General features: G+C 38.4%; 1 protein-coding gene across 4 annotated transcripts in view; it reads right to left on the bottom strand.

Moving 5' to 3' along the window:
* The window catches only part of ORC3 (origin recognition complex subunit 3), a 72,490-nt gene that overhangs the window by 5,465 nt on the left and 41,510 nt on the right, over positions 1–25,515 (bottom strand). For 2 of the 4 annotated variants that reach the window (XM_025383745.1, XM_025383743.1), the window contains exons 12-16: positions 24,982–25,098; positions 23,743–23,822; positions 8,094–8,227; positions 4,566–4,645; positions 3,526–3,623 (exon numbers count right to left, since the gene is read on the bottom strand). In XM_025383745.1, the coding sequence (XP_025239530.1) occupies positions 3,526–3,623; positions 4,566–4,645; positions 8,094–8,227; positions 23,743–23,822; positions 24,982–25,098 (509 nt within the window). The remainder of the gene's footprint in view (positions 1–3,525; positions 3,624–4,565; positions 4,646–8,093; positions 8,228–23,742; positions 23,823–24,981; positions 25,099–25,515) is intronic. The other 2 variants (XM_025383744.1, XM_025383747.1) reach the window with 1 other exon arrangement.

Genomic DNA, 25,515 nt, shown 5'->3' with positions numbered 1-25,515 from the left:
GATAAGGTTTCACCATGTTGGCCAGGCTGGTCTTGAACTCCTGACCCCAGGTGATCCACCCGCCTCGGCCTCCCAAAGTGTTGGAATTACAGGTGTAAGCCACCTCGCCCAGCCCAAAAGTTTTTTATATATTGGAATTACTTTTTACGTTAGAAGGCAGAAAAGGCTAAATCTTAGTTTCAGAGTATTGAAAAACAAATCATTAATAAAATTTCACTTATAAAAAAATCTGCCATAATTTGGGATTTTTTTTACCTATAAGCTAGATGATAAAATAATTTTAATAAATTCTGAACTAAAAAATATGGCATTAAAAATTCACTTAGCGTGTATAATGAGCCCATCAGGTGGTCTATGCCATGACAGTGATATCATCCGGGATTCCTGGAGGGTAGCAAATTGGAGGGGAGAAGCTTTGGCACACATAACCCATTGACAGAGTAATGTCACTAACTGGATTAAAGTATATAGTTAACTCACATGACTTCATAAAGAAGATTTCTGGGGCTTAGTCCAACCCTGAGCCTAAAGTATTTTGGCCACATGACAGCTTGTGTCAGCTCCTTTCCCCACCAGTACAAGCAGAGCAAAGCAGCTACCTCAGCCCAGTCACGGGACATTATTCCCCTTCTTCCAAGTATCCTTTCTCTTCTTCTGGAGAGGATACCACTCCCTAGAAATCCCCTACACTTGTGTTGTCCCAATGTGGCCAGGAGCTTTGAAGAAGAGAGGAAGTGGAAAGGGTATTCAACATGGACATCACTCTTCACCATACCCCTTTCCTCCCTCATCTCAAGAGCTAATGACCCCCTTGCTCATTCTAATTCTAGGTGCTGCTCCTTCTCCAGAGTCAACTGGAACAAAACTTGCTTGCAAAGAGTGTATGATTTTGACTTAATCCTCACTAAGGACCAGTATTCTATACCTCAGATACTGTTAACATCTTAATTACTCAAGGTTAAGTTAACTTAGCTGTAGCTTCAGGAAACAGTTTCTGTGATGGCTGGCTACCAATTTGTAATTTCTGACCATAAACTCTTCCTACACTAACCTCATGCAGTTATTTCCCAATCATTATACATGGCTGTCATTAAAAGATCTTGTTGCAGTCCCTGCTATGTAATAAGGATTGGATATCTAACAAGGCAACCAGAGTCAATTTTTACATGTGATTTATAGAAATGCAAGCATTTCCCAAGGCAAAAGACCTCTCTATCCTCAAAGAACCATCAGAGCAAAAATAAAATATCTGCCTTAATTTTGTTTCCACTGGCTACATTAGTTGAACAACAACAATGACAAATATGTTATACATTAGAATTTTTATCTGACTGTAGACTTGGAGATTGGCATAGAAATATATTTCTCTGACTTATTTACGTGAGAAGAAATAAGCAATGAGTCTGGCACTAGAGCACTGCATTATGCTCATTTTGGATTCAGACCAGACAAATGATAGGCCTTCCCTGAAAGAGCTGGTTCTGAAGGAACTGGTAGAATTAGTATCAACAAGGGCTACAAAGTTGAAGCTTACTATTGGCAAAAACAGTAACTTAGAAAGTGGTAATTTATTCTCAGCTCTTAAGATCTGGCAACTTATTCTTGCCTGTGTTTTTGCCAAGAGCTGCTCATAGTATACTGTGAACTCTGCCTCCTGAAGTCTCCTGCTTATATTTGTCTTTAAAGGACATCCTTTCTCCATAACCCGAAGCTCTGCCCAGATGTCTGTGGTGTGGCCATTGAGGGCAGTATAAAGAAATGGAGAGGGCCTTTTGACAGGTGTCAGGAGAATGAGACTGTGTGGCCTTGCATGAGTCACAGCCCCTCTCTGGGCTTTAGCTGCCACAGGACTGACTCTTCAGTTCTCTTTTAGCTTTAACATGCTATAATTCTAATCTCTTCCCTCCTGGGACAATCTTGGTAAAGACACTAAATCCTAGTATGGGAGATTTTGTGATTTTACAACAAAACACATTTAATCATACTGAGGATTATTTCAACAACTGCTCAGAAAGGTAAAAAGTCAGACATATTAGGTGAAGGATCATGAAAGGGGAATGGCTGATGTGGTTTCAGAGCCTACAATTTGGAATTTGTAAGAACTCTGGAACCTGACATTTGGCCTAAAATTGGCAAATCACATTGTAAAATTATTTTTAGTGACTACTTGGTAAAAGGGAAGAGTCAAGAGTTTGGGGCTAGACACTCTACAAGAACAGGAAAGCCCAGTAGGGCAAGGTTAACTCTATGAGTTCTAAAATGTAATTTTTGACCAGCATTTGGCCAATATTGCAGTTCATCACTTTTTTTTTTTTTCTCCTCGAGATGGAGTCTTGCTCTGTTGCCTAGGCTGGAGTGCAGTGGCACGACTGCCTTACTGCAACCTCTGCCTCCTGGGTTCAAGCCATTCTCCTGCCTCAGCCTCCCGAGTAGCTGGGATTACAGGTGTGCGCCACCATGCCCAGCTATTTTTTTGTATTTTTAGTAGAGTTGGGGTTTCACCATGATGGCCAGGCTGGTCTCAAACTTCTGACCTCAAGTGATCTGCCCACCTTGGCCTCCCAAGGTGCTGGGATTACAGGTTGACCATTTTGGACCTTTTCATGGCATTAGCAATTTCTCCCCAATGAGTAGGAACAATGACTGTCCCTACATTATTCTGGAAAACAAAACTTTTAACTTTCAGAAAAGACATGTAATTTGTCAGAAAAACACTCTTTCTCTTTAATAATTGTGCTGCTATTTTCTCAGTACTTTATTCAGTGCCTAGCCTTCTGTTGGGTTTAAACTGCTATTAAAATTTACAATAAACATGTTCCCCCCTCACCACACTTTTTAGGTTATTAAATCATCTTCTTTTGCACACTTCTCATTTTTTTCTGTAGCATGCCCAACTTCCACCAAAATTAGGTGGGTGATTTTACACAGCTACATAAAGCTGACTTTTGGGAAATCCATGAATCAGAATGATCTGGGTTTCCTAAAAAGGAATCATCCTAAAATACAGGCTGGATTGGTAGACTTCTAAATTTACCAAGCACATGTCTCAACATAAATTTAGTGCACCTGATAATGAGGTGCGCTGGCATTGTTTAGAATTAAATGTTCTTTCTTTAGGATAAAATAGAGCAGCATGGCTAGTCTGCTCTGTTTTCTGGGCTTGGCTCAGATCCAGCATTTACTCCTAGCAAAGATTAAGTGTAATATAAATACTTTGTTATTAGATAGGGGAGAAACACTCACTTTCTAACTCATCTCTCCTCACCTGCCTAATGAAGTAGATCAAATTTAAGCCTATATTCTTGAACTGAGAGTAAAAGAATGAACTAAGTCATTTGATTATACATCTTGATAATGATGGAAAAGGAATAAAAATTACAATTCTAAGCTGGATGGAGAGACATGAAAAGCATAACGCCTAACCTGGGAGAAAAATGTTCTGGATTGGCTATAGACAGCTATGACACCAGTGTTATTGGAAAAACAGCATGATTTTTAGCTCTTAAGAGCTAAATTTAGACTTACCTCACTAGACAGTCAATGAAGTTCACAGCATTTTCTCTGAGTACTTCAAATTTGGTTTGCTTCTTACTTCTTCTTAACTCCTTCATTTCCAATAAGGACTATGGATAAAAGAACATACCTTTTCTGGTGATCCTGAGACAGAAAACCCCTCAAAGCGAGCTCTGTTGCTAAGTTCTATAGAAGCAGCTGATGCCTTTTCCATAAGACAGGATGTACAGAGAAAGATCAAAATGGGTTTTGTTTATTCGTTTTATTTTTAAGGTCTGGCAAGAATCTCTCCTGAAAGGTGTTTTGCTTTATAATATACAAGTAAATTTTTAGGGAAAGAGGAAAAGGGCAGTTCACTTTACTACTAAACTACACGGCAGAGTGCTCGGTATCCACAGTTCATTAATTCATTTAAGAAAAGGACTTAACAGGATAAAGAAAAAAATCTTGCCTTTTTGCCATACTAACAGAATAGGTTCCATGTGTTTTATTTTACTTAGATTGAACTTTTACTCTACATTTATCATAATTTGGTATCATAGTACAAAGAAGGTTCTTCATTTTGACAATCAAGATCCTAAAGTTAGAACTATCTCAAAAAGAATATATTGGACATTCTGTGGCTCAATTTCCACTCTGTACTTGAATATGCATTTTAAAAAATCAAGAAAAGTAACTAAAACTAATGAGTTAGGCTCTTTTAAATCTCTCAGTTTGATCAAACAGAAAAATACATCAGATAAAAAATCAGATTTCTTTTGTGCAGCCATGTTCCCATTTTCTCTTATTGCTAGCTAATTCTTTCTCTTGCTGAGCCCACAGAATGGTTTCCACCTATGTTAGCTAGTAGATTCCAGAATGGGTATATGTAGAGTGATGATGGCAATGGGACTAACAGGATGTTCAACTTAGAAGTGAGTTAAAAGTCTGCTTTGTTCCTGATTGTGGTTTAAAAATGAAAACAAAAACATCCAGGCAGAGCTAATCTAGAGCACAAACTGAAAAGAGGGAGTGTCACAGGATGCACCTGGAAGGAAGGAAAGTGATCTGACCTTCTGAAGATGATACAGGTCTGTCTTCTGAAGCCCCTTTGGCTGTGACCCAGAAGCATCTTCTTCCTCTTTGTTTTCTGCTTTTAATACAAAACCAATAGACATCAATGAGGGTAAATCCAAGTCAAAAGAACAAACATTTCTACTATTCCAAAGGAAGTAAAAGTTTCACCTATATATATATTTTTAATGTGGCAAGAGATCAAGATTCCATCTGATAAATGATTTCTTACAGAAGCTGAAGGCCAATAATACATAACTTGTGCTGTAGTGATGTCTTCAAAAAACCAGCTACTGAATTTTAGAAGTGTTACCACAATGAAAACAAAACAAAATACAACCTAACAAAACTCCCTCAAAGCAACAGCAAAAAGTCTCAAAAAAAATTTTTTTTTTTCTTTTTCAGATGGAGTCTTGCTCTGTTGCCCAGGCTGGAGTGCAGTGGTGCCATCTTGGCTCACTGCAACCTCCTCCTCCCAGGTTCAAGTGATTCTCCTGCCTCAGCCTCCCAAATAGCTGGGATTACAGGCGCCGGCCACCATGCCTGGCTAATTTTTGTATTTTTAGTAGAGAAGGGGTTTTGCCATGTTGGCCAGGCTGGTCTCAAACTCCTGACCTCAGGTGATCCACCCGCCTCAGCCTCCCAAAGTGCTGGGATTACAGGCGTGAGCCACCACGCCCAGCGAGTCTCAAATATTTTTGATGTTATTTATACATAGCTTTTAAAAAAAATCATACAAACTTAAAACTGTTTTCCTTTGATTATGTCAAGATTGTAAACAACACAATTTGAGTATGAAGAGGGTAGTGTCTAAGAGTTTTGAAATAATCCACTAAAACGTAAAGGCATCATGGTTCTTTAGCAAAGGGAAAGAAAACCATAACTGGTTAAATGTATAGCTGTGCTCCTTCTAGAGAGCATAAGGCTCTCACATTCTCCTTCAAGTGCAGGTTGGGTTTTGTGAACTCCACACACATGGTTTGTTTGGCCTAAAACGATGACAGGAGGATGCAGCAGGAGAATATGTACTGGCTTAAAGGATAAACTGCTTTTTAGCTATAAGTAATTTCTAGTTCAAAAAAGACATAACTAAAGGTTAAAATGTCTACTAGCTTCTTTGTCCCATGTCATTAACATGTAGTCTGCTACATGTTAATAAACCCAATATACCTTTGAAATAAATCTAATATGGGCTGATTGCTTGAACCCAGCAGTTCGAGACCAGCCTGAGCAACATGGCAAAACCTCATCCCTACAAAAATACAAAACAATTAGCCAAGTATGGTGGGACGTGCCTACAGTCCCAGGTACTTGAGAGGCTGAAATGGGAGGATCGTTCCTGGGAGGTAGAGGCTGCAGTGAGCTCATCATGCTACTGCACTCCAGCCTGGACAACAGAGGGAGACTCTGTCTCCAAAGAAAGAAAAAAAAAATCAGCTGGGCGTTGTGGCCCTTTTCTGTAGTCCTAGCTACTCAGGAGGTGGAGGCAGGAGGATTACTTGAGCCCAGGAGCTCTGAGGTAACAGTGAGCTATGACTGCACCACTGCACTTAAGCCTGGAAAGCACAGCAAGATCCTGTCTCAAAAAAATCTGATATGACACTCTGCCCTACTTAACTCTTCCCAACTGTAATTTTAAAACCAAACTGTAATATGTAATAAATGTTAAGGAACAGAGATAGCATATAGCCAAATATTTCTACTCATCCAATGTGGGGAGTTTTAATTTCAGTTTATTATTAATAATGAGTCACTTCTGAAAATTAGGAAATAACAGACATTTCTTCAAGACAGTGGTTTTGCTTTAATTTGTAAAATTCTTTATTCTTTAGGCTACTAATCATCTTAATCTCCAACCTTCCCATTTCAAAAGCTGCATTCCTTTATTCAGTTCTAGCATAGAATTTGTTTTTTAATTAGAGTCATATAATATGAGCTCTAATTAAAATTTTATCTAGATTACCTCTAGTTAATGGTATCCAGCAAAAAAAGATGAAAAATTGTATGTGCCGTTTATTTTTACAGAAATCTCCATAAATCCAATTTTGTAAAAGATTGAAATTTACACCTTATTTACCTTTTATTTTTCTAAGCCTTTTACTCTATTTATGTACTTAAGGGTGGCCCCTTGCTGATCCAATGATCACTACTAGGGCGTATTTAAATTGTGAATCAGCAATAGAAAAACAATGAACTAGTGGTTAAGAGAGATGGGCTCTGGTCTGAGTGCTACCACTAGCTGTGTGATCTCAAACAAGCTACTGTCTTTTCCTAGACTTTAGTTTCTGGTTATAGCTGAACTCAACGATCTTAATGATACAAGTATCCAGCCCTTAAAAGTTTTTGTGTTCTGAAAAGTAGTTCAGCTCATGCTGCAGTGGCAAGAGCAATACCCACACATAACCTGAAAGAAAACCCCTTAGTGCCTGTTGATGACTTCCGCACTCTGGCTGCTCAGGCCATTCTAGTCAGGCAAACATTCTCTTTCATCTTCCATGACTGAGCACTCATCAAGTGCCTCACATTGCAGCTATGGAGAGATATGAGAAGATTTTTGCAAAAGCAGTTTCCTAAAGCCAAAAGATTTTTAAGACAAAGAAGTACTTGCCAAACATAAAAAAGGATTAAAACAGACATTTTACATAAGACATTTTCAATATGTCATGTCCAATTCTATGTGAATATATATAAAAAACTACCTTTTCCCCCAAAACTCCATTAAAAAATTGCCCTAAATTTGGGAAAACTAAAAGGTACACACCAGTATTTTTTGTTGTTGTTATTGTTCTACTAAAAGAATACCATACTTTGGTGCTAGAAACAGCAAGAAGAGAGCCCATGTAAAGCTAGCATTTAGGGAACAGAACATGGCTACCTATATATAATCAGACACCCTAAGCATTCAGGATCTATAAATGATCATGTGGAGGTCAAGCAAAAGAGAGAAACTGTAACCCTCCAACAGTGAAGAGTGCCAGGCTGCCTCAGTTAATTTAGGACTGAAAGATTCTAGCTTTTGTAAATCCGATTAAAGTAAGCCTCATGCGGATTTTGGTAATCAACATGCCAATGAGCCTCATTGCTGTGAAAGCAGTTCATAGCTATTAATTTTTCAAGCTTACAAATGATTTATGCAGTGCTTTTGAAATCTATAAAGAACTTGATGAAATGCTTAAGAAAAAACCTCTAAAAAGATTTCTTAATTATGACACCCTGCTACTCTTTCCAATATTTTTTATTTCTTTTTGTTGACTTTTTAAAGACAAATCCTCCAAACTGTCGAACTGGAGAAAGAATTTCTTTTTCTGCCCATTTGATGCTCTTCATTGTTTAAACCAAATCTAGAAGAGAAGCATTTGGCCTATTTGTGATTGTTAAAATGTGATACTATGAGGCGTGGCATACTGACTGATCATGAACTACTTTATCTCTTCATCTCTAGGCACATCAGAAGGTGGGGTTTTCCATGCCATTTTAGTTAAGTGACTGTCATGGCCAATAGAATTGGGAGAATAATACACTCTTACCATCGAGGCTCTGAAACTGGGCCAGGAACTCCTCTATTCTCTTAGCTGTGCTGCCAAGATGCTTTTCACAAGAAGACTTAAAAACCTTGAAACATTTCTCAAGTATGGTCATCAGTTCATCCTTTGCCAACATCCTAGAACAGAGTCAGTGACAGGAAATGTAATATAACTAGAAAATTAACACTTAAAAAACATTTTATTTAATGTATATTAAATGTTTCTGCTCAGAAGATAAAAGAAATTCTTCATTAGTAGCTATCAACATTTTTTGGAGAGATTTTCTCCATATATGTGACATTCAGAAGAATTCTTAAAGGTTCCTCATGATAAAGTGTAGCTTAGAAAATTTACAAAGGACTGGATTAATAGTGTGGCTCTAACACTATGTAATATAGAACAAAGTTACTATACAGATTGTATAGTAGGCATTTAATGATAGTTTTCCTTTCTTTTGATGTAAACATACATATGAAATAAGAAATGTCTACAGAAGTTATGACATGTGCTAAATATAAACTTGTTTAAAGGAACCAAAAATATAAGTACTACACTCACTTCTCTAATTATCACCATTTAAACTATGCTTTACGTCTCCTATGGGCTTTATAAACATCAGTCAGTAAACCCACTGAATTTTAAATGAAGTAGGCAATTCTAATTGTTATTTATAGCACAGGCAGAGTGGTTGAGTAGCTCATTCACAGCTATAGAAGAAATCTTTGTTAGAAATGGAGAGAAAACACAGATATTCTAAAGTTAGGACCTTGTTCTTGGAGCTTACAGGATTTCTCCACTAAGATCATACTCAGTAATGGCATCAAAAGGAATCAGACCAATATTAGGAATTTTTAAGCAGTGGCATAATACAAATACTCAAATTATTCTCAGCAAGTGCACCTAAGTCATTAAAACTATGATGATTAAAAGTTCTAATATTAACCATGAAGTAACAGACAAATCCAGAATGTGGGCATTTTGTAATACAACTAATTAACTTATGTTTGACATCTTTCATAATAAAAAAATGAGGAGAAATACTAATATTGCTAAGTTGGGAGAAAGAGAAACAAAGTTAAATAGACTATGATTACTGAGAAATTGAACTGGTTACCTGAACTAAAATTTAAACCCCAACAACAACAACAAAAAGTAGACAACCACTAAACATGGAAATTGTTCGGGGTAGACCAAATAGTAAATTTCCCCAGAGTTTTTTTTTTAAAGTATTAAAACTTATATATTCCTCTTTCTACAATAATTATCTAAGATATAATCTTTATGTGTGAAAGGCAGCTAACTGGTCAAGGAAAAATAAGCCAAGACATTTCATACTTGATTACATTTGAGATTTAAAATTTGTGGCCTTCTATTGCCCAGATAGAGTTATGACAAGAAACTTAACTCAAAGTCACATACACTTGAACAATCTGTTAAACCTGACCTTTAGGCCTATTCAAGTAGACAAGATTAGCATTTCTGGTGTCCAAGGAATCACACGCACTGACTTGCTTAGAGGGAAAAGACGGGTGAGGTATGGCTGGCAGAAGATCTAACCCAAGTTAGCAGCACGTGAAGGATTAGCTTCCCAGGATAGGGGCAGCAACAGCTACTGTCCACTTGGAGCTCCAAATAATTGAGTATCAAGGAAGGCCAAACCTAGCCTATTCTCCAGGAGACCAAAAAAGAGGGCATTATTTCATATAACTTTGGAAGCAAACTTCATTAGTCATAACTCTTAATGTGGCATTTGATTGGAGAAGGTACTCAGATTTAAATTGCCAGGGATTCAAATAGTTATTAGTTCTCTTATTTATTTATTTATTTTTGAGACGGATTTCACTCTTGTTGCCCAGGCTAGAGTACAATGGCGTGATCTTGGCTCACTGCAACCTCTGCCTCCCAGGTTCAAGCAATTCTGCTGCCTCAGCCTCCCGAGTAGCTATGATTATAGGCATGTGCCACCACACTCGGCTAATTTTGTATTTTTTGTAGAGGCAGGGTTTCACCATGTTGGTCAGGCTAGTCTCAAACTCCTGACGTCAGGTGATCCGCCCACCTCGGCCTCCCAAAGTGCTGGGATTACAGGTGTGAGCCACCGTGCCCGGCCTAGTCCTCTTATTCTTAGCCCAAGATTATGTTTTGCTTCCAGAGCAGAAAGATCTTACACTTTCCCAAGTATTCTCTGGATTAATGTAAAATGACAAGACTTGAGGTAAGGCTGATGAGAAATAATAACTTAACCAACCCCAATGAAGTCATTAAAAATTTTTTTTTCCAGTAAAATTGTACACACACAGAATCAATGCTGCCTGCTATCATCACTATTATTCAGCATCATTCTGGAGTCTAGATGCTACAATAAATTAAGAAAAAGAAACGGTATAAATGTTAGGAAGGAGGATGAAATTTATGATTTCATATGATGTGACTGTAAAGTTAGAAAATCTAAGAACTGTAAATAAAATAGAGAGTGTAAAAGAGCTGGGTATGGTGGCTCATGCCTGTAATCCCAGCACTTTGGGAGGCCGATGGGAAAATCACTTGAGCCCAGATATTCGAGACCAGCCTGGGCAACAAAGTGAGACCCTCATTTCTACAAAAAATAGAAAAAATTAGCTCAGCATGGTGGCGCATGCTTGTAGTCCCAGTTACTCAGGAGGCTGAAGTAGGAAGACTGCTTGATCCTGGGAGATCAAGGCTGCAGTGAGTCGCAATCATGCCATTGCACTCCAGTATAGGTAACAGACACCCTGTCTCAACAAAAAAAAAAAAAAAAAAAGAGTGTGTAAAAAAGTGAGTAAATAAAAGATACTTATATATGCATGCATATATACATAATCAATACCTTATATTAAACTACATAATGAAAAAAAAAGCCCATGTTCAAAATGGAAACAAAAGCTACAGAATACACAGCAATACACATTATAATACACATGTATGACCTATAATAAAAGAAAGCCCTGAATAAATGAACAGACATTTTAACACTCACTATTGTAAAGATACAAATTGTTCCAAATTAATCTATATTCTTAACAGTTTGAAACAAAATTCCACAGGGTAAATTTTATTTTTATTTCTATTTTTTTTTTAAATGAAGTTTCGCTCTTGTTGCCCAAGTGCAATGGTACGATCTTGGCTCACCGCAACCTCCGCCTCCTGGGTTCAGGTGATTCTCCTGTCTCAGCCTCCCAAGTAGCTGGAATTACAGACATGCACTACCATGCCCAGCTAATTTTGTATTTTTAGTAGAGACAGGGTTTCTCCATGCTGGTCAGGCTGGTCTCGAACTCCTAACCTCAGGTGATCTGCCTGCCTCGGCCTCCCAAAGTGCTGGGATTACAGGCGTGAGCCATGGCGCTTGGCTGTAAATTTTAAAACCTAATAAAATTATTCTAAAATGTATCTGGAATAATTGTTCTAAAAAACAGCAACAATCTGTGTACACTTGAGTGTGTATGGTGGGGCTGTAAATATATTAAAGTGTTAAGCCACAGTTATTAAAATTGATGGTACTTGGGAATAGGTCAACAGAAGAGAATGAGTTCAGAAAGAGATCTAGGTGTACATTGGGTGTTTGTTATGTCACAGGGATAGCATTTCAAATCAGTGGGGGAAAAGATATCGGGTATTAGAATTAACTATTTTAAAAAAACAGACCACTATCTCACATTATACACAAAAATGCGTTTCAGATAGAATAAAAATGTAAGTATGGTATGGGAGCAGGGAAAAAGAACTAGCTCATCAACCATAAGATACTAGAAGAAAATCAAGAAAGATATTTAAGCCTGATAATATCCAGCAGCAGCAAGACTGTAGGAAATACACATTGGTACATGGTTGGTGTGAGTGTACACTGTACAACAATGTTTATATTTTAGACTCAATATGTTTACATCTACCTTTGTTTTGTGGAAATAGTTATACAAATATACAGACTTACTGCTGCTCATGATTATTGTTTGTAATAGTGAAGAATTAGAAACAATCTAAATATATATCAAAAAAGGGTCTGATTAAATAAAAAGCACTTTAAAAACATGATATTATATAGTGATGATAAACAATGAGGTAGGGCAATATGTAATACTAATTATGACAGCTAACATTTATACTCACATTTGTGTATCAAGTGTCATTTGATACAATATGATGTAAATACTATTATTATTCCCATGTTAGAGATGAGAAAACAAAGGCACAGAGAACTTAAGTAAACTTGTCCAGAATCCAATTGCTGGTAATTGGCAAAGCTGGGATTTGAACCTAGGCAGTCTAGCTTGACATCCATGCTCTTACTGAGCATGCTATATTGCATCTCAAAACATGGCATCCATGGTAGATTAGGCACAAACCAAAATAACCACCACAACAAAAACAAAACAAACACACAAAAAACAAAAAATGCCAAGTGTGGAACACCATATATAGTACTATTTAATATACATTTGTGTGTGGAAAAAAATCTGAAGTGCAAATAGCTAACAGTGGATGACTGGTTTTCGAACTTATATAATACAAGGGGTAATATCAGAAAAAGACTTATTTTATCACTTAGATTATTAGAATGACTATAGCAAGCACCTTTTTTTGGGTTTTGGTTTTTTTTTGTTTTTGAGGCGGAGTCTTGCTCTGTTGCCAGGCTGGAGTGCAGTGGCGCAGTCTCTGCTCACTACAACCTCTGCCTCGTGGGTTCAGGCAGTTCTCGTCCTTTAGTCTCCCAAGTAGCTGGGACTACAGGTGCATGCCACCATGCCTGGCTAATTTTTTGTATTTTTAGTAGAGAGGGGGTTTCACCGTATTGGCCAGGCTGGTCTTGAACTCCTGGCCTCAAGTGATCCACCTGCCTCAGCCTCCCAAAGTGCTGAGATTACAGGCATGAGCCACTGCGGCCGGCCAAGCACTTTGGATAAACCAAACCTAACTGAAGATCACTTGAAAACAACTACAAAATATTTACCTTATTCCAAAAAAGTGTGTTTATATATAGCACCTCCAATAAAAAATTAAGGATTGAGTGTAGCTATCAGACAAGCATTTTTCAAACTGGGTTTCAACTCCTTTTTCAGTCATGAACCAATCATTCAAGAAATATTTATTGAATGCACACTACATACGGCACTGTTCTGGGCATTTGAGGTACACCTTATCAAATCAAAAATCACTGTCCTCATGGAACTTACATTCTAGTGGGAGAGCTGGGAGAAGCACAGACACTAAACACTATCTATCTATATCATATATATGATACATGTGTTAAAAATTGATAAATGTTATGGAAAAATATTGAACAGAATGAGAGTCACGGGAGGGGGAAGATTTCAATTTTTAAATGGTTAGGGCCTCACTGAAAAGATGACATTTGATCAAATATGCAAAGGAGGAAAGGAAGTTAGCCATACAAATATCCAGAAGAGCTTTTCCTGGCAGACAGAACAATGGGTGCAAAGGTTCCATAGTGGGCATGTCTGGCATATTCAAGACAACAAGGAGACCAAGATGTCTGATATGGAGAGAGAAAATGAGCAGTAATCAGAGAGAGGCCACGTGGGGAGTGGAGGGGGTCATGTAGTGTCACTGTATACGGCTTTTACTCTGAATGAAATGCGGAGTTAATGGAGGGTTTTGAGCAAAGGAGTAACATTATCTGAAATATTTTAAAAGGACTATTCTGACTGCTACTTTGAGGAGAATCTGTAGGGGAGCAGAAAAACCAGAAAGGAGGCTACTGCAATAATCCGGGTGAGCGATGACAATGACTTGGACTATGGTGGTACAAGTGAAGGAAGGTGGCAAGAAGAGGTCTGATTCTGGATAAATTATGAAGGCAGAGTCCAGGCTTTTGGCTTGAACAATCAGAATGATAGAGACAGTAGGAAAATGACGGATTTCAGGGGAAGATCAGGAGTTCAGTTTGGGGTACGTTAACTTTGAGGTGTGTATTGGATATCTAAGTGGAGGTATTAAAGAGGACATAAATGGACATAACAGCCTGGCACTCAGGAGAGAGGTGTAGGATTATGACTAAGCCCTGGGACACTGTAATGTTAAGATGTCAGAGAGAAGAGAAAGCACTAAAGGAGAATGTGAAGGAGCATGCACTGAGGTAGAAGAAAAACCAAGAAAGTCCTAGAAGTCCATTAAGAAAGGAGTGATGAACTGTTGTCAAATGCTGATAACAGGTTAATGCTAGATTTAGGAACATGGAGGTCACTGGTGACTTTGATCAAACTAGTTGTGATCGGGAGCACAAACCTAATTGTAATCAGTTAAAGAGAGAATGGGAGAAGAATTGGAGACAGTGAGACAATGCTTTCCAATTTTGGTGCATTCCAACTAACATTTTGTTTTAAAATAAAGAGAATAAAATTGTAAAGAAAATAGCAGAACTAACAAGTTTGAAAGCCACCATGTGAGATTAAAGAGAAATTTAAAAAAAAAAAAACATGTCTAAGATAGGTCTCATTAATGCCACAAAAGAACAATTTATCTTTATCCAACTTGATTAAGAAATAATTATTTCACAACTGGCTGGGTACAGTGGCTCACGCCTGTAATCCCAGCACTTTGGGAGGCCGAGGGAGGCGGATCACGAGGTCAGGAGATTGAGACCATCCTGGCTAACACAGTGAAACCCTGTCTCTACTAAAAATACAAAAAGTTAGCTGGGTGAGGTGGCGGGCATCTGTAGTCCCAGCTACTTGGGAGGCTGAGGCAGGAGAATGGCATGAACCCGGGAGGTGGAGCGTGCAGTGAGCCAAGATCGCGCCACTGCACTCCAGCCTGGGTGACAAAGCGAGACTCCACCTCAAAAAAAAAAAAAAAAAAAAAAGACTTATTTCACTATCAGGTAAATGGTCCAAAAAATGCCTGTGATATCTAATGTATTAAAAGCTTTATAGGTAATCTGTCACAGGAGTTGAGAAAAACAATAAAGGCTTTATAGGTTGTCATTTTTTAAAAAAGTTTTCTTAACTAAGACAAAGATAATCATTAAGCAATCATTAAAAGCAATCATCCTGCAGGGCAATGGAGTGTTCTGCTTCATCACGCAGAAAGTCAATAATTTCTGGTTAAGTACTAATTATATAAATGTCTGATTATAAGAACAGGCTACAAGAAAAAACTGGCCAATCCATGGCTAATGAAAACATCTTTTGCCTGATGAGTTTTCAAATTCCAAACAGACATTACCATTACTAGCCAGTTTTGAAAAATACTCAGAATTCAAACTTGCAAATGTAAATATATCAACGAAGACTGGAAGTTAAGAAAACAAAACAAAACAAAAAAGATGTAAAAATAATAAAAAGCACATTTTAAAAAAAAGCATGTAGAAATAAGAAACTGTCTTATTTGAGGACTAACACAACAAAGTAATTATGTAGTATCATAACAATGAAACAGAAACCGAAAGTATGTGTATCTCCTCCTAAGCCTTCATATTTCATATTAGGTGGCACTTCCTAGAGAAGCTGTCCAATCCCACAAATGGAGGTTAACTGTCCAGTCTACTGGTTCCTCAGCACCCTAGTCCTGACCCACCACAGCTCTTACTACTATGTATTGTAGCTCTCTACTGTTTACATCAATCATTTGACCAAAATTCTGTATAGGTAAGGACCAGGGTTATCTTTGTTATCTGATCAGTGGTTTCAAAAAAAAAAGCATTTAAAAAACCTTTTTTTTTTTTTTAATGGATGAGCAAGGCAATAACCATGCAATAATTATTAATTTCCTAACCTAATGCCTTAGTGAAGAACACTTTTTCTAAAGGGAACAGTTCTCAAACTGGCTCATCCTGGGAAGCACCTAGAAGTCATGGTGCCCTTTGTGGGATGCCATGCTTTTTTGTGGAATGTATCAAAAAGAATAAATTTAATTCATCACATGGTTAGAAGCAACTTTACTAAGTTCAAATACACACATACTTTATTGATGCAATTTTTTTTTTTTTTTTTTTGGATGGAGTCTCACTTAGTCACCCAGCCTAGAGTTGCAGTGGCACAATCTCGGCTCACTGCAACCTCCACCTTCCAGGTTCAAGTGATTCTCCCACCTCAGCCTCCTGAGTAGCTGGAATTATAGGCACGCACCACCATGCCAGGTTAATTTTTGTATTTTTAGTAGAGACGGGGTTTCGCCATGTTAGCCAGGTTGGCTAACTCCTGCAACCTCCACCTCCTGGGTTCAAGCAATTCTCCTACCTCAGCCACCCTCATAGCTGGGACTACAGGTGTGTGCCACCATGCCTGGCTAATTTTTGTATTTTTAGTAGAGACAGGGTTTCACTATGTTGGCCAGGCTGGTCTCCTGAACTCAGGTGATCCTCCTGCCTCGGCCTCCCAAAGTGCTGGGATTATAGGTGTGAGCCACCATGCCTGGCCTATTGATGTAATTTTTAAAAGTACAGTCAGCCATCCATATCTGTGGGTCCCACATTGGTGGATTAAAACTTGGATTGAAACTATTTTGGGGGGTAGGAGGAGAGACTGTATAGAACATGTACAGACTTTTTTCTTGCCATTATTTTCTAAACAATATAGTGTAACAACTATTTACATAGCATTTATATTGTATTAGGTATTATAAGTAATGCAGAGATGATTTAACATATATGGGAGGATGTGCAGAGGTTATATGCAAACACTATATACCATTTCATATATGGAACTTATGGTATCCTCTTAAAACCAATCCTCCACAGACAGTGATGGATGACTGTATAACCCTGAGTTCACAAGAAAGAAAGAAAAAAGCAGTCAAAGTTTGATGAGTTATTTCTGAGTTTTTAAAATTAATATTTCCTAGTTATCTGTTCATTTTGCTAGCAGAAAAGTAGCAGTAGGCACTAAATGTTTAATAAAGAAAAACAAAATACAAATTCAGATCTTTTTTTCTGTTTACTGTGATAAAAACCATTAGCTCACTATTAGTAAACACCTCAGTCCAGTTTTGGAGCCAATTTGAGATCAACTGCCTACAGCCATTCAGCTTCTCCACAAATACTTTTCCTTTGATAGCGTCATTTTTTCCTCAAAAGTTCCCCCCGTCCTCGCTTTTTTTTTTTTTTTTTTTTTTTCCTCCCCCTTTATTTTCTAGAAGTATTTCTCAAAGTATAGTCCCTGGGCCATCTGTCTGAACGTGCCAGAGTGCTTGTTAAATGCAAATTCCTGCTGAACCACCATACCAGTGTTCCCAACAGAAGCTCTGGGGAAAGAGCTGAAATGATTAATATCTCAGCTAATTATTTGACCTCCTGATCCGCCTACCTCCCAAAGTGCTGGGATTACAGGCATGAGCCACCTCGCTTGGCCATATCTCAGCTAATTCTTATGCACATTGAAGCCTGGAAACCATTACACGAAAAACAGTGACTCTCAATATCTTTTGTTTTAAAGAAAACTTTAACATTCTGCCCCAAGCCTGATTTCATCATCTGTAAGCCTACAGATAATTATGAAGGCCCTGATGTGATGAAAATTCAGGACTGGCAATTCCTTTTCTAAAACAAAGAAATTATATTATTTTATTTATTTTTCATTTTTGTTATTAATTTTTTGAGACGGAGTCTCGCTCTGTTGTCCAGGCTGGAGTGCAGTGGCGCGATCTCGGTTCACTGCAACCTCTGCCTCCCGGGTTCAATTGATTCTCCTGCCTCAGCCTCCTGAGTAGCTGGGATTATAGGCATGCGCCACCATACACTAATTTTTGTATTTTTAGTAGAGACGGGGTTTCACCATGTTGGCCAGGCTGGTCTCGAACTCCTGACCTCAGGTGATCCACCCACCTCGGCCTCCCAAAGTGCTCGGATTACAGGCGTGAGCCACCATGCGCGGCCTATTTATTTATTTATTTTTTGAGACAGGGCCTCACTCTGTTGCCCAAGCTGGACTGCAGTGGTGCAATCACAGCTCACTGCAGCCTCAATCTCCTGGGCTGAAGTGATCTTCCTGCCTCAGCCTCCAAGTAGCTTGGACTATAGGCATGCACCACCACGCTCATATGATTTTTGTATTTTTTTGTAGAGATGGGTTTTCTCCATGTTGCCCAGGCCAGTCTTTAACTCCTGGGCTCAAGCGATCTGCCTGCCTTGACCTCCCAAGTGCTGTAATTCATAGGTGTGAGCCACCGTGCCCTGCCAGAAATTATATTTTAATGATGTAGTCTCATAAAGCTCTTGGATGGATAAATCTACATCATCACAAGTTAGCTTATTAGGAAGCATATCATAGATTATGGGGCTGTGTCATTTTTCCTAAGTAGATCTTTAAATATTACCTAAAGTTGATCTGCAAAGTCAGGAAATAATGCATTACTTAGAGTCCAAATTTCTAGTCTCTTTGAGCTAAGCTGAAGTGATCAAATGTTAGTATCATTATTCAAGTCATTTTTTTTTTAACTCAATGAAAGCTCAGCTGACCTGCTAATATATTACTGTTCAAGTCAAACGCCTTACTCAGAAATTAGAATAATTCCTTTGGCCTAAGGTAAATTCCTCCAGCTATCAATCACCTTCGATTTGTAAGTCTGTTTCTTTTCAAGTTCATAAGGTTATACTTAGGATAAGCAGACTAGACACTGTGGCTCCTTTCATTTATATCTGTGTCCTGTGCCAATATGACTAGTGTCAGGATGGGGGAGGGGGCATCTGAGTCCACAGAAGCTTGCTCTGCTGGTTTAAAATTTTGGATACACTCTGAACATGGACTACTGGCCACAAAACCATAAATTTCTTTTTATTATCACCTCTAAGTAACTGGAATATGGTTGAAAGAGTTTCAGCTCTGTCAACTGTACAAAAGTCAATGTTTCTGGCCTTGGTTTCCTTATTTGAAAGAAAATGGAATAACTGTAAATGAGTAATTCTCAATTGATGAGGTAGGGGACATAAATTCCCCTAAGACATGGGGCACACTTTTCATTATCCCCAATTCAATAATCCACTGCTACTGGTATAAGAGTGTAGTACTCTTCAGCGCTGGCTGATCCAACATACTCCTTTAAGTTGAGGCTCTGACTTTTTTAAAAAAATTTTTTTTTGAGATGGAGTCTCACTTGGTTGCCAGGCTGGAGTGCAATGGCAAGGTCTCAGCTCACTGCAACCTCTGCCTCCCAACTTTAAGCGATTCTCCTGCCTCAGCCTCCCGAGTAGCTAGGATTACAGGTGCCTGTTACCACGCCTGGCTAATTTTTTGTATTTTTAGTAGAGACGGGGTTTCACCATGTTGGTCAGGCTGGTCTCAAACTCCTGATCTCCTGATCTCGTGATCTGCCCCACCTCGGCCTCCCAAAGCACTGGGATTACAGGCGTGAGCCACTGTGCCCAGCTGGCTCTGATTTACAATAACCCTTAAAACCTTATTTATGCAAGGTTCTGTGAATTTTAAAAATATGAAAAATTACTGGCCTAGTGTTTGATTTCTAGATGGGTGTTTAGAAATTCTCTCTAATAGAGGGGTACAATTTTCCTCTTACAGTCTTTCACATCTGATAATGAAAAACAGTTGTACTTACCTAGTTCACTGCTGGGTTAGCATCATTTGTTACTACTTTCTGTCCCCAAATGGCTTTTTAATGGAAACATATCCTTATATAATGACACAGGGTTGAGTGAAAAATTAACCCGCTCATATCCCATATAGGGATGTGGTCTTCATACTCCAAGAGTTGACTGAGCAAGGAAAGGCAGAACACACGCAGAACCACTGCGCTCATGTCCAATTATGGCATATATTATAAATGCACACTTGCATGCTCCCCACACACATCAATGTCTGTTGCATACATTTAAAAACTAACTGTGATATAAAATTATGTTGGTCTTTTTCCACTAATAAATATGTGACATAAACATTCTCCCACATTATTACAGAGTCGCTGTAAATATTTTTTAAATGGTCACCAGATATTTCATCAAGTAGATGACATATTGTTTGTTTTATTTTCCAGGTTTCAACAGTTTTATTGGGAGGTTTTGTTTTCTGTGAAATACACTAGAGGTTGAGAAAGGGGACACATTCCCTTTACAAGATAAGGGTCTCCCACCACTAAAGAAAAGGCATGAGCCGTGACATACTGGGGTTTGAATCCACCTCCTTCTGCTTTGCCCACATTTCTTTTTTTTTTCTCTTTCTTTTCTTTTCTCTTTTTTTATATGTATATTTTGTCACCCAGGCCCCAGTGAAGTGGTGCGATCTCAGCTCAAGGCAACCTTTGCCTCCCAGGCTCAAGTGATCCTCCCACTTCAGCCTCCGAGGACGGGACCACAGATGTGCACCACCATGCCAGGCTAATTTTTTTTTTGTATTTTTGGCAGAGTGGGGGTTTCACCATGTTACCCAGGCTGGTCTCAAACTCCTGAGCTCAAGTGATCTGCCCACCTCGGCCTCCCAAAGTGTTGGGATTACAGTCATAAGCCACTGTGCCTGGCCTCTTCTTTCTCAACAATATCACAGAACACAAACATAAAGGCAAGAAATAAAAACAGCAAGATCAACCTCCAACAGGGCCACACCCAAGCCTTGTCCCACTCCCCAGGCTGGGTCAGACCTGGGAGGGGCTGGGGCAGCTACTCTGCAGTCCTCAGGCTGTAGGCTCAGAAGGGGTGGGACTAAATTAATAAATTAGAATAAACTGGGGGGAGGAATGCAACTCTGTGCTGGGAGGGCCCCTTCTCTCTAACACGCAAGAGAGTTGTTGGGGGAAGGTAGGAGGCGTCGCCAAAGGCCACTATGGTGGGGGTAAGAGCAGCGGGGGCAGAAGTCACCTTTTCTTCCATGTTCTTCCCAAACAAAGCAGAAGAATTAGGGGTAAAGGGATGTCTACAGCCATACTACTCTGAATGGGCTGGATATCATCTGATCTAAGATTATTTAAACGTGTCAGCTTCCACATACAGACTGAGTATCCCTATGTGAAATACTTGGGAACAAAAGCGTTCTGCATTTTGGATTTTTTCAGATTTTGGAATATTTGCTATATGTGCATAATGAGATTATCTTGAGAATTGGATGCATGTCTAAACACAAAATTCATTTATGTTTCAAATACATCTTGTACACATAGCTTGAAAGAAATTTCATACAATAATTTAAATAATTTTGTGCATGAAACAAGGTACACTGAATCATCAGAAAGCAAAGGTGTCACTATCTCGGCCAACTAGATGGACAATCAATCTGTAGTTGTTTGGTATCCCATCATTATTGACTCTTGAATTCATATGCAACCATTTTCTTACACTTATTCACGTATTAAGTACTTAACACTTAAAAAACAGGACACACCATTGGTACAGTGAAAAAATAATGTATTCAGTGTAACTAAGTAATACCTGTATCAGTGTTAAACAACAGCAACAAATGCTGGCAAGCTGAATAAACTGTGTGGTGTGCCTCTGTTTTGCTGCAACCCATTTCATGAGGTCAGATGTGGAATTTTCCACTTGTGGTATCACAAGTGCTCATAAAGTTTTGAAATTTGAAGTGTTTCAAATTTTAGAGGACTCTGAATTTCAGATTTTCAGATTAGAGATGCTCAATCTGTAAAAAGGATTTTTTCTTGAAAAATCATTTAAGCTGAATCTTATAAAAAATTTCAAGTAAGAAATTTAATTAGATTATGTTTCTAATAGTACCTTACCAGTTATTCTTTCCAAAGCGTCATTCAGGGATCATTTTAGTCTTTTCTGTAATGAGTTAAATAAAGTTTCAAGACAGGTGATGAGAATGGTCTCGTTAAGTTTAGGTGATGCCTACCGAGTATGCCTTAACTAAAAAGTGTCCCCGACTTCTGGTCTACATCAAATCTGTACAAAGGAGAAAAGGCTGATTCCAGCCCAGAGGTTCCCTGATTCCTTTCCTCTTTTCTAGGACCCAGACTCCTGCCTGTCCTTGCTGTAGGTATTATATTTGACCCGTAGTGCTTTTTACATTGCTTTGCTTTTGACTGCCCATGTTTCTGACCTCAGCTTAGCAAAATGAAATCTCACTTTCTATTTTTTGCTTCTGCTGTACTCAGATCTCCAAATCCGTATTTTAGATCTTAGCAAAGAATAGCAGAAGGTATAACAGCTTTGAAGTAAGACCTGGAGTAGAATCCTGGTTCCCTCAGCAGCTAGGTGGTCTCAGGCAAGTCACTTAATGCCTGTGTGTGTTTAGATTCCTCAGGGGTAAGGTGTGACTAATAATATCTACCATAAAGGTATATTAAGAGTTTTAGATTGGAAAATGTACTGAGAGTGCCTAACAAAGTGCCTTGCACACAGCAAGCCTTCAATAAGCGATGGTTACTGCTGTCACCATTACTACTGCCACTCATGTTTCCTTACCTACTTTGGAACTGGCATTCTTGGTTCTTGACTGTACCCTAAGACAACTGGTGTTGGGAGGTTCAGAACAAAAAGAACAAGTTCCTCTTTGACAAAAGAATCTATGAATTTGGGAACATCTCACTGGAGAAGGAAGACAATTACTAATCACAAAGCTTAAAAGAGGAAAACCCTGGAAGATTCAACTGGGTGTATAAGATAGGTATATTTACTTGAATAGAAAGCAAAATAAGTCTCAGAAATACTCTAGTTAACATAAGCTTATAAATACATAGAAATCTTATTGGGAATTTTTAGTTTCCTTATGGGTTAAAAAAATAAGAAAAAATAAATCTTATTGGGATTTTAAAAAATGAAATAAAACACAGCTTTTCAGAGGTAATCTAGTTTCCATGGGGAGATATTTTTCCAGATAGCATGAAATTCATTTTCTATCTTAAGCTGCACCTGCTAGATTACTAATATTTGTATTATGAAGTCTCTGGATTTAAAGTGCTTTCAGTGTGAATTTTCCTCCTACTGTGCCCATCTGTTCTTTTCTTGTGGGCCCAGAGGAAAGCAAGACTTAATAAATATTCAGTTTTCAGACTTCTTTAAAATATTTTTATATAAGCATTTACAACCTCTGAGGAAAATTATAAAACTGGCGAAACTTAGCTCACATTTGATTTCCCCTTATCACTATCCAAGTGTCATTATTTTTATGGAAGACTAAAAAGTAACTATACATATAAGAAGTGAAATCAAGTAATATAAATAATAACTTTAACACTAAGATATCTTATTTACTTGTATATTATTAGATAAATAATTTATGAATTAGCCAATGTTAAGGTGGGGGAAGGCACCAAGGCCACTGCCTACTCCTTGCTGTTCCTAATCAAGGTCAGCTGTGACCACTGGGTACATATCACCCAGTGATGCTCTTCCTCCACTCAACCAGATTGCGGACATGGTGACCTCACTTTTCATGAATGACTTGTTTTCCCTGCCATGATGTCAAGTTGGCTGGATTCAAATGATCCATAGCTGAGCTCTCATAGGGTAGTGTCAGTATTTGACTAAACAATCATGGATTTTCCTTTAAAAACCACAAGCTCAAATGCAAGGTTAAACCAGCAAAGAAATGGAGAGTTGCTATATTAAAAACATCATAAGCTACATGGATAAATTCAAGATATATGCAATTATTCTTAGACACAACATGGCTATTTATGAAACTTTTTGGCAGGCAGGGTTCTAGAGGAAGGTGCTACTTACTGGCAGGCTTATAGCAGACAAAAACAGAAAAACAAGAAAAAACAAAACTACCTCAGCAGCTGCAAGACTGATGCATACTCCTCTGAATCCCATATGTTCTTTTCTAAACATGTGCAGTACAACTCTCTGATCTGTAAGTGAACAACACATTTGTGAGGAACCAAAAGCGTATACACACTACTAGTCTGGCAAAATCATTTCTGGTCAACACAAAAAAATTAATGTTATTAAAAGTCATTTTCTTTAGATAATAATAGACTTGGCATATATCTCATGGATCAGGCTTTATAAGAATGCAATTTACATAAAAGTAAAATGAGACTATACTGAGATTGGCTGATATCACTGGTCATTTTAAAAGAAGAAACCGATAAAGGAAAAATGAGGGAAAAAAAGGCTCATTTAAGGCTCAATGGCAAAAATCACCTCATGAACAAGTCATTCTATTTTTTTTTTTTTTTTAAGACGGAGTCTACTCTGTCATCCAGGCTGGAGTGCAGTGATCTCAGCTCAATGCAACCTCCACCTCCCAGGTTCAAGCCATCCTCCTGCCTCAGCCTCCCTCGCAGCTGGGACTACAGGCGTGTGCCACCACACCGGGCTAATTTTTGTATTTTTAGTAGAGACAGGGTTTTACCATGTTGGCCAGGCTGGTCTTGAACTGCTGACCTCATGTGATGCACCTGCCTTGGCTTCTCAAAGTGCTGGGATTACAGGCATGAGTCACTGCACCCAGCCAACAAGTCATTCTTACATCCTGGTATTTGTTCTCCAAAGCTTTGAGCTAAGATGACCTAGGAATATAGAATTCCTCCGCTAAAATCTACTCTACAGATGGTTGATAGGTTTATGGTATGACATAAAGGCCAGCTGAGCATAATTTTTCAACGAACAGAAGTACTGCTTCTCTTTTTATTCTGAGTATAGTGCAAGGTTAACTATCAAGCATTCTCAAACAAATTCCTTCTTCCATTAAGGAAAGAGAAACAGCTCTCTCAGTATAGGTGATAAGGAAGTATTAAAGAAGGAAAGTTCAAATGCCTTAGTGCAAAAACATTGTAGGGGAAGCAACACCACTGGGATTCATATGGCTGTTTCTAGCTGTGGCCATCTGAACAAAAAACAATTTCAATTACCAGTAATGTGTACAGCTGGAATGGATTTAGATTATGCTCTCATTGTAAAGATTGGCTTCATTTCACATTCTGATGCCTGAATGCTACAAAAACCAAAGCAAGAAAATACTAACATTCCTACTTCATAGATTCCAAATGAGGTGGCTTGGATTACCTGTCGACCTAGTGGATACTTGGGAAGAGAAGAGGTGAACTTATGAAGACATCTCAAAACCAGGAAGTAATTCATATGATAAACATGCAGGTTTTCTAGTAATAATTGTGTTTCCTCCTAAAAATCACAGAATATATTATTAATACATAAGTCAGCTGATAAAAGAGCATAATAATACAACCTACTTCATGGCTATATAAAATTTCTGGAAAACTGACAAGAAGATTCAAAACTACAAATTAATTTATGAAAATTTGAAATACATATAAAATCCAGAATACAGGCTGAGCATTTCCGATTTAGTATCAAGTCTGGTGATATTTTACACATGCTAGAATTGACACTGTATTTTAATCTCCTGGTATCTCTAGCATTCCCACAATACCTTGGGCCCCAAAATTACAAGTGTGTAAGAAAGCACCTTATTGGATGCTTGCCTGTGCCCATCACCTGCTGTGTGCCACAGTGAGGGAAGGTGCTTTATCCTCCACTGTGCTAGCATCAGAAGAGTGAGATCACCAGACAGAATGGTAC

This window comes from Theropithecus gelada, chromosome 4 (assembly GCF_003255815.1).
Source record: "Theropithecus gelada isolate Dixy chromosome 4, Tgel_1.0, whole genome shotgun sequence".
NCBI classification, from domain to species: Eukaryota; Metazoa; Chordata; class Mammalia; order Primates; family Cercopithecidae; genus Theropithecus; species Theropithecus gelada.
Note: the sequence above shows the minus strand (reverse complement) of the source record. Positions and strands in the feature narration are given on the sequence as shown.